The sequence below is a fragment of the Propithecus coquereli genome, unplaced genomic scaffold (assembly GCF_000956105.1).
Source record: "Propithecus coquereli isolate 6110/MARCELLA unplaced genomic scaffold, Pcoq_1.0 Scaffold53, whole genome shotgun sequence".
NCBI classification, from domain to species: domain Eukaryota; kingdom Metazoa; phylum Chordata; class Mammalia; order Primates; family Indriidae; genus Propithecus; species Propithecus coquereli.
The window spans coordinates 7576319-7593280 of NW_012151174.1; the positions used below are offsets into that span (position 1 = coordinate 7576319).

At 47.7% G+C, this 16962-nt stretch overlaps 1 protein-coding gene across 1 annotated transcript in view; it reads right to left on the minus strand.

Moving 5' to 3' along the window:
• Positions 1 to 14739, minus strand: part of KLHL2 (kelch-like family member 2) — an 85419-nt gene extending 70680 nt beyond the window's left edge. Inside the window, exons 1-2 of the mRNA XM_012656998.1 lie at positions 14473 to 14739; positions 2448 to 2573 (exon numbers count right to left, since the gene is read on the minus strand). Of these exons, the coding sequence (XP_012512452.1) occupies positions 2448 to 2573; positions 14473 to 14498 (152 nt within the window). The 5' untranslated portion in view covers positions 14499 to 14739. The remainder of the gene's footprint in view (positions 1 to 2447; positions 2574 to 14472) is intronic.
• Between the last annotated feature and the right edge of the window lie 2223 nt (positions 14740 to 16962).

The following is a 16962-nucleotide window of genomic DNA, read 5'->3' on the forward strand; positions in this document are numbered from 1 at the left end:
TACAGGCATGAGCCACTGCGCCCAGCCAGAAAATGGCATTTTTAAAAAAGGTTCTGATGAGCCCCAAAGACAGTTCGCGGTCAGTGCCTGCGTCAAGTCAAGCCTGGTCACAGACCTGGCAGCGACGCTGGCCGTGCAAAGGTCATTCTTTGTTCTGAAAACCGGCCCAGCGACACACGAGCTCCCGAAACGGCACAGCACAAAGAGCGAGGCGCTAGTTCACAGACTTCACGCCCAAAACGGGACACACAGATGAATGGGGCTAGAGCACAACCCCAGGACGAGAAAGGACAGCACAGGACTGCAGGTGGGCACGGAAGTCTCAGGCTCAGAGAACATCAGAGCCGCAGGGAGCCTCAGACACCACTGTTTCCACTCATTTTACAGTCCAGGCTCAAAGAAGCAAAACGATTAGCCCAACGCGAAAGAATCTGTCCCCAAACTCGGGTCATTCACCGCAGGGAAGGAGTGCTCTGTGTCACCCTCCTGCGGTTCAGTGAGTCAACAGAGAGCCACGCCAAGGCCACCCATGCCCCACAGGAGTGGAGAAACAAGATTCGAGTAGGCCTGTTAGAAGTCAGACTTTTCAAAGAGAAAGAAAAGCAGTTAAAGATCCAAACTTAAAATTACCAGAATATTTTCCTTAAGTAACCACCACATTTTGCATTCTGGTAACTGCTGTCGCAACAGGGTGAAAAGCTGAAATGGCACCACCAGACCCGATGACTGTCCCAGGTAACGTGAGTGTTCTCCCACAGAACAAATGACTCTCGCGTTTTGAGAATGCTGTCAGAGCAGAACTAGGAAGCAAATCGAACGATCCGATGCCCAGTTTAACTTTCTCTTGTCCCTCTCCAGCCCATTCTCCACCCAGAAGCCAGAGTGTCCTTTTAAAAATACAAATCTGATCAGGTAACATCCCTGCCTGAAACTCTCCAACAGCTTCCTCCCAAGGCCACTGCGGACAGAGACAGAGAGGTCAGGCCCCCACCCACCCACCCAGCAGCTCTCTCGACCCCAGGGCCCTGCCCAGCATCAGACCCGCATGGCGCTCCCTGCGCCTGAAACGCTGTTCTCAGCTCCCCACTCTCATCCTGACTTTATCTCCTCACCTCTACTTCTCTTTGGACCACTGTTGTCCACCTTCCTGGCCCCCGGCCGCCCTCCTTTGCAGCACCTGCTGCTACTGCAAATTATTTTGTGAGTCTCTGACGAAAACCTGCTCCCTGCAGCCAACCCTGAGCCCCCTGAGTGCAGCCATTCCTGGTTCTGTTCACCATTGTATCTCCAGTAGCTAACAGATACTTACTAATCATTAATTTAATTACAGAAGAAACAAACCAATGATGGACCTATGATGGACCTAAAGGGCGGGCTTTTAAGAATACCCGGCACAGAGAGATTTAGGGAAAGTTTGAGCCCTTCTCAGCTAAGCTTTCAGCATTTCAGACAGAAAGTACTTTCCCAAACGGAAAGGTGGGAAAAAGCAAATCCTTCATAAAAGTGCTAAGAAAATGAAACCAAGACTGTTAATACATATATTAGCCTTTTAATTAACAACAACAAAAAAAAACTATTCACTTTTCAATCACCTTTTTTTTTGATCGCCCGAGGGGGTGCACCGTTCCTGAAGTCCTGCAATACCAGGTCGATGCGTGGAGTGGACAGGGCAAGCTCCTAGTCCATCTCCCTGCTCCAAAAATCCATTTACTATATTGTCCTCGGATAGAGGACGTATCAGATATTAAACTGAAAAGAACAGATACTACACTTGACCTTGGCTAAAGGGCTGAAAAGCGATTCAATCAACTTTTACTGTCACTGTTTTCATTGCAGTGGCTCTGAACACACTTGGGAATTACCTTAGCCATGGGCAGGTGACTTACTCCCCCAAAACTACCACTGCCACCACCACCACAAAGAGAGTTCCATTTTTTTCTGTCTACAAGTTTCTTTCCATATTCTTTGTGCCAGTAAGTTAGAAGCCCTAGAGCAGCACCGTCTAACAGAAATGTAATGCAAGCCACAATTTTCTAGTAATCGTATTAAAAAGGAAAAGAAAGAAACGAGTGAAATTAATTTTAATAATACCTTCCATTTAACTCTAAACACCCATTTATTATCTTTCCACATGTAATCAATAATTTTAAAAATTATTAATAAAATATTTTACATTTCTATTTTCTGCACTGCCTTAGAAACCCGTTGTGTATTTCCACCTACAGACAGAACATCTGGATTCAGACCAGCCACACGTGGCCAGAGGACCCCGACATCAGCCACACCTCTGATAAATTATTTGCTCTCGTCCTTAAAAAAAACTTGCGGAAAAAGCTTTTAATGTTCCCTGTCTTAGACAAAGCAACAACGTGGGGTCGCACGTTCACTGCGAACAACAAACACGGAGGGAAGAAACCGAGGTCAGGTGGGTGTTGGCGTCACGGTACCTCCGCAGCTCGTTCATGACTTTGAAAGCCTTCTTCATGTGCCAGGGGCTCACTGCCACGGGGCAGTGTTTTTCCGCATTATCATCTTTTGAATCGAGAGGCTTCTGATGACCCTGCTTTGTGCATCTGTATGTGAAAGAAAAGAACAAAAACACAGAAAAAGATCTTATTAAAGATAATGTAGTTCGGGCTTATTAAGCTACAGGTGACACAATGAACGCCCCTCCCCTGCGCGTCTAGGAGTCCCATGGCCAGGCCGTCCCCAGTGTCAGATTAAGACACGATTCAGAACACTTTCTGGTGATCACTATGGTTGCAACAAAAAAATATGTAATTATCTCCCTGGCATCAAAGCCGTCCAAGAAGAACACAGAAAATTCAGGGAAAGTGGTCCAACAGATACCTCCAAGTAAAAATGCTGAGAGGTGATCTTTTCTGTTGGAAATTAACTTGCTTTTACAACCTGCTATAGTCATACATTATTAACAAACCAAGACAGGAACAGGGTTATATTTTACACAAACTTCAGAAACTTAGAATCTGATTTTATTTTGCTCTCTACCTGCAAAGATATTTACCCATATATTTTAGACCTTCACCAACAAGAGATTAATCACGTTACCCGGGTTTATTAAGTATTTACCACACGGCAGCCACAGTGCTGAGCAGTTTGCTTTCATTAACTGGTTAATCCTCACAACTCTGTACACTAATTACTATTATATCCCCATTTAACAGGTGAAGGGTAAACCTGGTAAACCTGGTAAACGGCGGCGCCGGGCAGGTGCAGCCCGTCTGAGTCTCCATCTTATCCTCACTAGCGTTCGATACCACGTCCTACGTTACACAAGCCATATTTAAATTTACAATTTCTAAGAGCACGAGGCTATATTAGCATTGCTAAATGAATTATTCTTTCAAGACTTCGGGGACAGGCCGAGCGTGGTGGCTCACGTCTGTCATCCTAGCACTCTGGGAGGCTGAGGTCGGTAGATCGTTTGAGCTCAGGAGTTCGAGACCAGCCTGAGCAAGAGCGAGACCCCTGTCTCTACTAAAAATAGAAAGAAATTAGCTGGACAACTAAAAATATATAGAAAAAATTAGCAAGGCATGGTGGCGTCTGCCTGTAGTCCCAGCTACTCGGGAGGCTGAGGCAGGAGGATCGCTTGAGTCCAGAAGTTTGAGGTTGCTGTGAGCTAGGATGACGCCACGGCACTCTAGCCCGGGCAACAGAGTGAGACTCTGTCTCAAAAAAAAGAAAAAAAAGACTTAGGGGACAAAAAATTAACACATAAAATCACGGTACCATGAGGAGGGGGACAGAGAATTAACTGAAAATTAATGACACAGGGAACATCTTGAGGTGATGCTTGCACAACTAATAAATTTACTAAAAATCACTGGGTTGTACAATTACAATTCGTGGTTTTTATGGAATATAAATTATACCTCAATAAAGCTATTACATAAAAAAAACCAGAGCGCCAATTTTTTAATCAGGCTTAAAAAATTAAGCCTAAAAATTTCGTACTGGTACATATATCAAAGAACAACCAAACATCACTACTAACTGCTGCACTTCTCTTCCTTTCCTGACCCATTTCTGAAAGGATGATTCATCTTTTAAAATATTATTATTAATTCATTTGGCAAATTCTTTCTAGCGCCAACCACGTACCAAGCACTATTCTTAAGGCACTCGGAATAGTTAATGAATAAAACAGAGACCCTGTCCTCAGAAAGGGCAGAGTCCAGTGGGGGACAGGGGCGACAACAAACCAACCGGCAAAGCAGAGGGCATGTTCAGGAACGGTAAGTGCTACGGGAACAGCAGGGCAGGGTGAAGAGAACGAGAAATGCAGGGCAATGGTGGTGGGGGTACAGTCTGCATACGAAATAGGGTGCTCGGGGAAGGCCTGATTGGAGCTGAAAACTGAACAGGCTCGGAGAAGAGAGAATATGCAGGTGGAAGAAACGGCTCGAGCGAAGGCCCGCAGGTGCCTGGCGTGTTCCAGGACTGAGACCCAAGGCTGGAGCAAAGGGCTGGGGCCGGGGAGGGGAATGAACATCGCGTAGGTCTCACAGGACACTACGAGGACTTTGGCTTTGACCTTGAGTGCATGGGAAGGCACGGCAGGTGTGATACAATCCAACTTACGTTTTCAAAACGTAAGGCTTCTGGTTGCGAACAGTCTGTATAGGTCAGAGATAAGAAGGGGGAACTACTGAGGAGGGTGGCACAGTGGTGCAGTAAGGGAAGACAGCGCGGCGTGGTAAGTGGCTGGTGCTGGATACTTTGAAGGTCCAGCCAACAAGACCTGTCGGCAGCAGATGAGCGACGCCAAAGTCAGAATGATGGCAACTCTTTCGGCCAAAGTGGAAGGACGGAGTTTCTGTTAATTGAGGTAGGGAAGGCTGCAGGTGGAACCAGTTTGGGGTAAGAAGATTAAGAACTCAGTTTTTATCCATCCTAGTTTTAAGGTATGAAGGTGAAGACATCAAATCTTCAGATAAACACTGGAGTCTAGAGTTGGGGAGAAAAATCTAGTTGGAGACAGAAATTTGGGAATCGCTGGTTATGTGGGTGGGGTATGAAGCCATGAAACTGAGGCACTCAATGTGAAGGCAACCTCTGAAATCAATCGTAGAAATTATCTTTGCTCATTCCCCCAACCCCAGAACCAGCACTAGTAGAGGCATCTGATGCTTTGAGGTCTTACCTACTAGAAGTGGACCTCAGTTCCACGTCCAACCGCTTGAAAGTGTTGAAGGGGCCTAACAAACAGATGGGCGCGAGGGGCCGCCCCGCAGAGAGAGCCCACCACTGGGGTGGAAGGGTGAGGTGGCTCCACTCCCCACGGCCTGGACAGGGGGCACGTAAAGGATGAGTTACCCCTGGTCCAGGAAGGGACCGCACTGGTGGGTCTGGAAGCCGAAAGTGAAAGAACAGTCACATCTGCAGGGAGAGGGATGCGTAAGTGTAAGACATATACTCTCTCTCCTGTTGTATGAAAACAACAGGAACCGGGAAAAGGGGAAGTTGTGTAGACGTACGTGACCCACGCAGCCGTCTGACCACGTAACACTGATTGTCCACACATATAGCGAGGTAATGTTTAGTACGTATCTGCTTCTGCTATAATAATTTAGAGGTTGCAACAGAGGAAGAACATTATACTGAGGATTAGCAAAACTATCACAGACGTTTTCAACACTCAGAGTGGAAGCGAAAGCAACTTTGCCCACAAGAGTATCATTATTTAAAAGTCAAGAGTGTTTATATTTGCTTAAGAAATTAGGAATTAAAATTGCCTACATTAGAGAATTAACTCTGTGAGGCAGCTGCCATACAGCAACCAAGCCCTATTTGGTGTTAAAGACAGTTTCAGCTCCTGCTTTTCCTGATGTACTGCAGAAACTCTGCAAAGAGGAGTTTATTCAAAGGCTTAAAGGAACAAGAAATAACACTGTTTTTAAGTGTTGTCTGTACTGAGAGCTACTTACAAGCACAGCACCCCTACTGCACAGGACTATTTTCAACACGAAGGCCCTTTCTATAATTTTCCATTTCCTACGTGGCTTTGTGTTGATGGCCTCTCCTTCAGAAGCAGAAATGAGTAACAGAAAATGATGCATCGTGTCTGAAACAACAGATGTGAACAGGCAGCTGAGTGGGAGGTAAAAGTTCACCCTTCGAGTTACATCACCTAAATCCAGAACGACACCTTCTCCCTGCTTCCTTTCTGGAGCAAAGAGTCAGCCTTTTCCACAAAAGCTTCTCATTCTGAGAACTGCCTTCTTCAAAATATCTGAAGGAGATACTTTTTCAAGTTTCTTTCACTTTTATGTCTTTCCCCAACTCTACACTCCATAGCTAGTCTTGCAATATCCATCAGCCTACTGTTACCAAAGCGAGTTTTCCCAGGGGTTGGAGTCCAGCATACTGCCGGGCTTCGTAATAGATAACCCTAACCCCTCTCTTCAGTGACTGACTTCTGCAAACTCCCAGCTGTGGCAAGGCTGCTTCTCAGATGAGGTGACTTTCTAACTCTGCCTAAGAACACGCTACTGACGATAATTGAATTCTCAGTGAGGAAGAAAATACTCTAAGAGGGCCGTCTCCTTCTAACAGTCAAGATTTCGTAATCAGGCAAAGGTTTAAACCTACTGCAACAAGTCTGAGACACCTCAGAAATTAGGTATAATTTCTTTAGATATCTATTATTTGCTTTGGAACAGTGATTTTCAATGGAGGGGAATAGAAAGATCGTTAACACCATGAACAATCTTTCAAACTACGCACAACCACCCCTCCTCGTGTGAAGAGTCACGCAAGCCCTCGTAGGACTAGGTGTATCTGAATGACGGCATCTCCAGGGTAGGGGTGAAAAACAGCTATGCGTGATCTTCAAAAAACCAAAAAAAAGGTGATGTAATATGTCCCAACACCCACTTCCCTCCCACCGGAGGACAATTATCCCAGATTGAGAACAAGCACTTTAGAAAATATGGACTGTTTACGCTTTTAGCGTTTTTCTGGTGGAAACAATGCTACAGTTCATGTGAACAATGCAGCTCCAACACTTAACAGAGAAGCGAAGACACTTCCGCATTCAGGACATAAACACTCGGCCCGGGGTGGCCACCATCTCAGCTCCCCCCTCTGTCTGTGCACCTCAAAAGCTGCAAGACTCCCCTGCCTGCAGTGAGTCACCCGCCATTACTCACACATTTCTGCCAAGTGCGCGTCGGCAGCTGTTGTTTTCAAAGTCACCATCCATGCCGTACTGTTTTGAAGTTTCTGCATTACCTTCTAACATTTCTTCTATTTTCTCTGCTGTCTTCCCAGCTCAACTCGCACTCAGAACTTGGTATCTTACTAGCATTGCTCCCGTACACAACTCCAGGATATCAGAAGTATAGGGATTCAACCATAACTAGTATTTTAGGTTTTTCAACAAAATACTCTCACATCCTTCGCTCAAATAACAGCCATATTACTTAGAGACAGGGAAAGTAGAGGGCTTTCTCTCCTGGAAACATGTTTTGGTTTACGGTAGGGTTACGGTTTCTAGGTTTTGCTATTAGCTAAAGGCAAAGAGACGCTCTGCAAATTTTCTTCGAGGGTTTAGTATGTAAACTTTTATTAGGTACAGAGCCAGAAGACTAACTGTAATCTATAAACATATGATCATATTACTAAATAAACAGAATTTTTTAAAAAAATGTTAACATCTGCCCTACAGCCATATAAGAACTTAGATTATATCTTCAGTATGTGGACCCTTAGGGTTGAGTATGAAGCATCTTGTAAGATTAAAAACTTCCCATCGTACATTGAGTCACAGAACACCTTACACACAATTTCATAATACTGCCACTGAATACTTCACTGTGATACATACAGTTTAAGGTTCTTTTCTGATTTTGCAGAGCTGGAAAGGAAACATCTAGAAAAACTAGAATTGCCCAAACTTAACTGAAATGGATTAGCACTTAAAACTCAGAGCTGAGGACTACTGAAGGGCAGAGGCAGGTATCACACGCCAGCCTGTTCTCCCCTGGGCACAGGCAGGAGGTGGTGCTGGGGTGTCTGAGGGGCAGGTGATGGAAGGAGCATAATTGCTCCCTGAGAGTAGAACAATAGAGCTGTAAAAAGCTCTGCTTCAGTTAACTCAGCTCTCTCCCTCTTTCCCTCCCACCTACATGACAAACAGAGCACAATCAGGCACTTTTTGTCCCTGACAGTGACTATTACCAGGAGAGGGACCAGGGTAAAAGCATGTCTTATGCAAGACCAATCTTTTAAAGAATATTTTATAAACCGTTAGCAAAGTGCTGTCAGTGCGCATATCTGCGAGGTGCTAAGATAGGGAAAAGGGGGTGGAACTTCCTTCGAACACTCCCATTTCTTTTATCACACATATTCCTGACCTTTCCTTGGCCAGCTTTCCTAGCATTGCCATCACTTGGCTGGTAAGAGGGGCAGCAGCGTAACCTGGTGACCCAGCTGGCCGGGCTGCAACTTCCAGCGCGAATGAGAGGGCAGCGGAGAGGACCAGGCTCAGGCGCAGCCCTAGGGTTAGTCACTCGGCCTCTCCGGGCTTTAGGCTGTTTACTTATAAAACTTATTCCACAAATACGTCTAACGTGAAATGCAACGTGAAAGAGACAGATAATAACACCTCACCTACTTATCTCAGGGAGCTGTATAAGCAACTCAGCACTACATGAGTGGCAACAGAGCTTAGCAGAAAACCATTGAGGTTAGGAGGTAAACCCAATAAGGACATGGGTTTTGTGATTTTGATTGACCTTCCAGATTTTTAACTGCAACATTCAATTCGAAGTAATTGACAATACTCAAAATGGCCCCCGCTGTTAAGGAATCAAGTATGTAAGTGCTATTAGATGCCACTGCATGCCCTGGACTAAGCGGGGTGAGGGTAGGAAGGGAGGCCGAATCGGGATCCGTCTCCAGCCACCACCTAAATGGGAAGGCAAATCCGAAACAACCAGGCAACCGCCCAGGTCGGTACACAGGTGCGAGACTACAGGCTACCAATTATAAATGCTATAGGAATGCAGCAACGAGCTGGGGGTGACCTGGAGTAAACAGGAAAGAGTTTGTGAAGGAGACGGGGCTCCAGCTGGGCCTTGGAGGAACTCCGTGTTGTTTTAACTGTGGGATGGAAGTAGGAAAAGGCTGGAGAATTCTGGCCTATGGAAAAGCAGAGTTTATCCTGAGAGGTTAAAGCACATAATGATCTTGGCTACATAAGATAAGGTCAAAATGATGGAGGGCTGTGGCTGCCTGACTCTCTGGTTTGGAAAAGTCATTTCGCTGACTCTGAGATGTGAGAGGATTAAAAGAGTAGGCGGAGTGAAAGGTGAGGAGAGAATACAGAGCTCAACAGGAGACCACTGAAAACTTCAGGTATCAAGTGATGAAATCCATTCCTCAGAACAGGAGCAGCCAGAATGGACACTTGAAACCAAGACTCCACAGTTCCTGGGGGCTGATAAGATGTGGAGAATGAAGAAAAAGAGAGAAACCGAAGACTATGCAAATGTCTGGGGTATCAGGGACCAGCAGAACGGGCACCCCATTGAGTACGTGGAGATGGTGTAAAGGAAAGTCAGTTGGGGAAGAAACATCAGTTTTAGACACGGTGAACGCAGAGGGAGGAGCTAAGTGCAGATACCGTTGGAAGGTCAAAATTCCAGGCTGAAGCACAGATCTGGAGCCCAGACTTCAGACACAGAAGGAGCTGTAATTTAAGAGATTAACAATGGATTGAAAAGAATTGGCCAAGACCTACTTCTGTGAAGAACCACCACTGTCCACGAACACTAACAGAAGAGAAACAATGTGAGACTAAGAAACAGTGATCAACAGATTAGCGTCCCAGTTTTCCAATACTTGATAAGCTTGGGAAAGTAACTTAACCTCTATTTCCTCAGCTGAAAAAAAGTATTAAATAACAGACCTACACTATAAGGTTGTTGACAAGATTAAGTGAGATTAGGTAATAAGTATGTAAACCACATTTAGCAACCTAAAAACTAGAGGAGGAAACCACAAACAGTGGTGTCACAGAAAGGAAGGGCTTGGCTTTTAAGGCAGAATCAGTGAAAGGAACTGATCAAAGGGATATTTTAGCAAATGCCGATAGTCCGAAATGTGAGGCAGCACAGTGTGTAACACACAGAAAACACACTGACCCGCTCACGACAGCCACTGTCCCAACGGGGGGGGGGGGGGGGCACATGAATCCTTGGCACCTGCTGTTCCCTCTGTCTAGAAGGCCAGTCCCGCTAAGGTATCACCTCATCAAAGACACCCTGACCCCATCTGAACTATCACTCTCTGCCCCTCATTATTCTCCACCCCTCTACTCTGCCTTATTTTTATGTATAGTACTCAGCACTACCAATATCACATTTGTTTACTATTAGTTTTAACCAGGATGAAAAAGACTTGTTTTGTTTTCTGAGATATCTCCAAAACCTGGCCATAGCAGCCACTCAACAAATAAAAAACCCAAACCGCCTCATCATAAATGTCAAATGCATTTGGAATTTGGTAGAACACTATAGAAAAGCATCTGAAAGGCAATTTTCCTTCTTTGCATCACCTTGAAAGAATCTTCTGCCTGAGCTTAAGAAGGAAGTTCAGTGGTTTCCATAAACACTTCTAGTGCAATCTATAATGGCCACGGAAGAGTAAACTTACAGTCACCTTCAGAAGAGCACGCTTACTAATATTTATTGAATGTCTACTATGTGCATTACAAAATGTGAATTAGAAACGAAAGACTTGGGGCTTTTTTGGGAGGGAGAAGTGATTTCCCAGCATCAAAAGTGTTTAAAACTACAACATAAATGCCACCTATTTCCAGAATTCACTTCTCAAGGTCCCAAATGCAATTCAAAATTGTCCCTGAATAGAACACTTCCTTCGACACACAATGATCCATGTGTCTTCCTTTACCCTTGCCTGTGGGCCACTGCTGCACCTAAATATCTTGACATCTTTGTCTATCACTGGGGAGACTCATCTACAAGAGGTGCCCAATTAACATTTAGGACTAGTGAAACACAAATACACTCCAATACTCTATAAAAGACAAACAAGTGAATACCGGGGTACCCTGTAACAAGGTCCCAAATTCACAGTTATTGGATCTCAGAATCAGAAAGAACATTAAAGGTGATCTAACCCAGAGGATCGCAAATGTCAGGCTTCAATGAACTTTTTACTAGTCTGTGATAAAATGAGGACAATGCAGTAAGTTTTCATAAAATTAAATTTATTCAATTTAAGGACTATCCTTTAGTTAGGGATTATGTCCTTCCTTATATTTGAGGAAGGATATTAAAATGTTTTTTCTTTCATCAAAAGATGGCAATAATTGATAATTATTGTTTTATAAATAACACTTTTACTTAGCAAAACAAAAACTTAGTAATTCCATGTTAGACTTCAATTTTTTCTTTTTAATTTCACAGGTCAGTGAAATCCAAAAATATGAGAACCTCTGCGCTAATCCAAAACCAATCTGCTGCCCAAATCCCTCAGCACACAGTCAACAGGTTGTCTGTCCACCTGTGCTTGACCACCTCCGACGACAAGAGTCTCCAGTGATGTGGAATCATCAACAGAAAAGAGATGTGGATGTATCTGAGGCGTGTTTGCTCAGTTTTGTGAAGGAAAAGCAAAAGAGCAAGGCCTGTGTAGCGTAAGAACATGAGGGCCACGAAAATGGTCCAGCAAAGGAGGGGAGGTCAAAGGGATGCACTCAGTCCTCCGCCTCAGTCTCCCTTCAGCTCAATTCTGAAAATCCGTAGTGCAAACAACGTTCCTGAAGTCAGGGTGGATCGATTTACGTTTCCTTTTGCACATCTCAGTTTACTACCTGAAATTCCTTTACTAATCTACATCTGACTTTTAGTTGCGCATCTGTCAGGTTTGATCGAAAGCAGATGTCACATGGTCTTCCTATCACCCAAACCCCAAAATGCAACACAATCTAAATGCCACCTATACTCAAGGTTGCAAAAAAAAGTAGAAATATAAAGTCCAATGACAATCAATATGAGAATCTCAAAGGATGAGAAGAGCTTGAAGGCAAGGAGGAGAAAAAGCACAAGAGAGCAAAGCCCAATTTCAAGGAGCCCATCCTGAAGGAATGGGGATCTCGTGCAGACACCTGCCATCCTCCTAACTGACGCACTCTTGGGCCAATGGGGAGCAAGACAGGATTTGAGAGCATGTAAACTGGATGTTAAAAGAGAAGCACAAGCAAAAGCTCCACACACAATGCCAGGCAGAGACAGACAGTCCAATATTTGCAGACTGAATGAATTAATAAACAGACACTCACACAAAGAGAATCACACAGGTGCCTGCCTCAATCACACCATCCAAGGCACTTTAAGTCCAAGTCAAACATCTTTCTTTGCCTTAAAGCTCAGGCTAAACATCTAACCTTATGAAAATCTGAATCCTCCCAGTATCTTCCACGGGCCTCCTGTCCCAGCCCAGCTCCAGCAGTGAAGCCCAGCGAAGTCCCTTCCCAAAGACATTCCCTGCACTTCTCAAATCTGGTGCAGGCACACAGGCCAAGGGGTGGCAAGCAAAAAAAACCATTTCTGATCCACAGAAAGGCAAATAACACTACAAGTTCTAGAATTAGGGTTAATCCTGGACAGACCAAACAAAAATAAAACCTATTTGTATTTATAATTAAATGGACAGAAACAATGAAAAAGTCTCACCAACTTTAGCCACCCATGACTGCAAGGAGTGTGAACAATTCTTTCATCCACGCTGGCATTCCACGTTTTCCATTTTATCTCAGCCTCACAGTGTTCCAGCACTACTGATGGAGTCTCATACCAAAGAACTGTGCTGCTCATCAAAATTATGATTGGTTGAGCTGCCCTGGATTCAGTTTACCAATATTTGCATGCACACATCCATTTCCTTTTTTATTATTTATATTTAAATTATTTTCTGTTTCTACTCCCTCTCTCCAGAGCCTGCTTTTCCACACCCTTCTCTTCGCCCACATCCAAAGATTCCCCTTGCTCTTTCCTTTAATCCCTCTGATCCAAAGGTAAAAAGGGACTACTGGGAACTGATATATAGGGGCAGGTTCACTACAGGTAACGTACCTATGTGTATGTACCATGTGTTGTCTACAGACAGACAGCACAACCTGCTGAGTGCCTCTGAGCTGGACAGACACTCGTGCTCACGCTGTGCTCACCCGGACGTTAACAATCCACCAGCATGTTTCCTGGGGTTCAAGAGCCTTCCCTCACCTGCTGAAGAACCAGACCCGGTCACAGAGCCCTCAATGGCACAGCAATTAGGAAGTGGCTGGGCCCGCGCTTCTATCAGCCCCGCAGGGTCAATTCAAGAGTCTTATCATCTACTCCTTAGCTCCCTGTGACCTGTTCCACCCAAGCTAAAAATCCTGAAATGCACTTTTAGAAACTGTAGTTCCAGACTCCCATTAGCTCTCCTAAAACGACTCAACATCAAAAAATTACTCAGCTCAAGCCAAATATCCATGTTTTGGCTGGAATTCTACCAAATAACCACAAGAGGCTGGTGCGGTACAACTGTCATGGAGTGAAGCTAGCCACATCTAACCAAAAAACCAACCACCACCCACGAATAAGCTCTCCTGAAAACGTACACCGTTTTTCAGAATGAGGTTTGTCTGCGATTTGGAAAGTCAGATTCAAAGGGCTCTTGTTCCTTCCTAAACGAACAGTGAATCAAAATTGAAATTTTCAAAACTCCTGGGGATTTTCAGTCCACTTTTACCAAGGCGTTTTAAAAACAAAACCCCAAAACCCCTGGGCTGAACAGCGCAATCACAGCTTCTACATCATTTTCAGCTGTTATTATTTCTAGAAAGTCCTTCTGTTGCAGCTGATCCTGAATGCACTTTGCTACCAAGGAAGACACCTGTGCGGGGCAGGGCGCTCCACGACTCATCCGCCAAGGCACCAGGGAAACAGAAGATGCTCTCATTTCTGATTAAAATTTTCTGCAGTGCCAGGTAAGAGGTCACATGCCCTGAACGGCCGCGGCTCCTTTGGGGTGATGCAAAATCTCCTCAGAGACGGATTTTGTTAGAAATTCGGGGAAACAAGCAACCCAAGATCGATTCATTTAGACAGCAGCGTCTGGCACTTCCCAGTTTCCCTTTTCCACGAACTCCGCGCGTCCCTGCCCTGGCCCGGCGAGGGTGGGCGGCCCGGGGGTCTCGGGGACTCAGAGCCCCGCACGGCCCGCCCGCACCCGCGGTCCTCCCGGGACCAGAAAGACCCTTCCCGGCCGTCGTGGGCGGCGTTTCAGCCGCCGCCGGGCCCCGCGGAGCTCCGACCGCGTCCGCCTCGGGACTGCGGGCGCCGCGCCCCGTCACGTCCCGCACCCCCGCCCGCCGGCCGGGCTCCCGCGGCCCCGGCCCCAGCATCCGCAGCGGCGCGGCCCGCGCTCACTCACGCGGGAGGCAGCGGCGGCGTCTCCATGGTGGCTCCTCTCGGGCGTCAGAACGCAGGCACCGACCGCCGCCGCCAGCACCATTCCAGCCGCGGACGCCGGCACCGCCCGCCCGCCCAGCCGCGTCCCATCCGCCCGGCGCGGGCGCCGCGCTCGCCTCACCGCGCGCCCCCACCTGCGGCGGCCCCCGCGGCCATGGCCCGCCGGCGGGCGCGCTCCGTGTGCCTGCGGCTCCCGCGCTCGCCCGTGTGCGGGGCGGGACGGGCGCGGGCTCGGCCCCTTCCGGGTTCGGCCCGGCCGGCGCCGACGCGGTGACGGGCGCGACGCGGCCTCCCGCGGCCGGGGGACCCTCCCTCGGCGCCTCCCCTTCCTCCCGCCGCCGCCGAGAGGCAGCCTCCGCCGCTCCTGCTGGGGGCGGACGCGGGACGGACGGCCGGGCCCAGACGCGGCCGGAGGACAGGAGCGGGCGGCGCCGCCCACGCCGGGTCCGTGGGTCCCCGGGACGCGGGAGCCGGGACGCGGCAGCCGAGGGCTCCTCGGAGCAGGAAAGGGCGCCCGAAAGCGCCGCGTTGGCGCCCGCCGCCCGCTCCCTGCGCTGCCGCACGGGCGTGTGCGCGCTGTTCTCTCGTGACGTGAGCCTGTGCCGGAGAGACGGGCGGGCGGCGTCGCCGCCCAGTTCCCTCGCGGATGACGGAACTGAGGCGAGAGGAAGCGAGGTCGCCGGCCCCGCGTTTCCCGCGGGAGCCGCGCCTCCCTCCCCGCCACGGTCCGCGGCGCCCGGGCCGGCTCCGCCGCGGGCTGCGGCAGCAGAACCACGCCTGCTGTGGAGAAAATCAGTCGCCGTGAGCGGCGGCCGGGGAGCGCCTCCGGAGCCCGTGAGCCTGAGCGGCGCAAGGCACGCCCGCGCCGACCCTGCCGGCCGGGCCGAGGGACGCAGGCTGAAGCGGGGCCGGGGCTCTGCAGTCCGCCCGGTGGAGCGTAGCGCCTGGGACTTGTCAGAACTGCGCGTGTTCGCGTCCCGCACCGGACCCGCCGAACCCAACTCTGGGGTGAGGCCCGCAGTCTGCTTTGCCCGGCCCTCCAGACGAGGCTGGCGCCTGCGAGGGTCTGAGCCCCCTGTCGCAGCTGAGCGAGGCAGAGGGGTCAGGGTTGGGGTTAGGGTTAGGGTTAGACGGCGGGCGTGGGGGAGTAGTTCCAGGTCCCGCAGGCTTTGTAAGGCCGCGATGAAGGATTCGGCTTTTGCTGAGACGAGAGGCCATTGGAAAGTGGTGAGCAGCTCGATTTGATCACTAAAAGGATGACTTTTGTGGGATTTGTGTTAAAATACTCCACAAAAAAAGAGGGGGGAGGTGAATAAATGAGGGAAGATTGGCAACATGTTAATTTGTGAGGCTGAGTGATGGGCGCAGGGGGTGGTCATCACTTACCTGTATTTATGTGTATCTTTTAAAAGTTCATAATAAAAAGTTATTTTTCAAAAGATGGCAGGTTTCTGTTAGGACAGCATACTTAGAGAAACAAGGGAGCGAGCAGGGGGATTAGCCTCGCGGGGCTGAAAAATAAGGATGCACTGGATTAGAGTCAGAGTGACTGAGGGCAGTGGTGGGATTCTGAGTCTGTGTAGAAGAGAAGGCGCACGGGAACCGCTGACAGGTTAGAGGAAGGGTGGCGTCCAGAATGACCCTAAGGTCTCCGTCTGAGCTCTGGGGAGAATGGAGTTGCCCTTTACTGGAATTGGGGAGGCTGGGAAGGAGCAAATTTGGGAGGGGGGTAGTATTTGTAAATTCCGATCTAAATATGGCGAGTTTGAGCTGTCAGCTGAACGTCCATGAGAAGACAGGTTTGGACAGTTAGATGTGTATGTCTGGATGGGACATAAATTTGGAAGTTGTCAGTACATAGATGGTACGTAAAGTCATGGCACAGGTTGAGATCAACTGGGTGATGTAGCTGGAGAAAAGAAGAGGACCAGCAGGTGAGCGCCGGGGCACTGCAACATCAGGAAAACAGGAGGAGGAGAACTCCACAAAGGAGATGGAAAAGCAACAGCCAATGAGGTAGAAAGAGGTCCCAGGGAGGTATCCTGGTAGCCTAGTGAAGTGTTCCAGGGAACAGCAAATACTGACTGTGCCTTAACACGAGCTAACTTCTCTAGACGGTGGTGGCGTTATTGATCTACTACGCATAGGGCATACATGATGAGTTATTTCTCTAGTATTAGCGATGGTTTTGTTAAAACATCCTACTTTACAAGGTTCTTACAAGAATGAAATGAAATAATCTATTTAAGTATATAGCAAATAAATGTATAATGGAAGCACTTAATAAACGTTAGTTGCTGTTATTATTTCTACACATTTCTGTGGCCATGAGTTATACCTGACTCAGCTAGGAACTGGATTGAGTACTAAAGCCAGGAGGTACACTCTTTTTTTGTTGTTGTTGTTTTTTGAGACAGAGTCTCACTTTGATGCCCGGGCTAGAGTGAGTGCC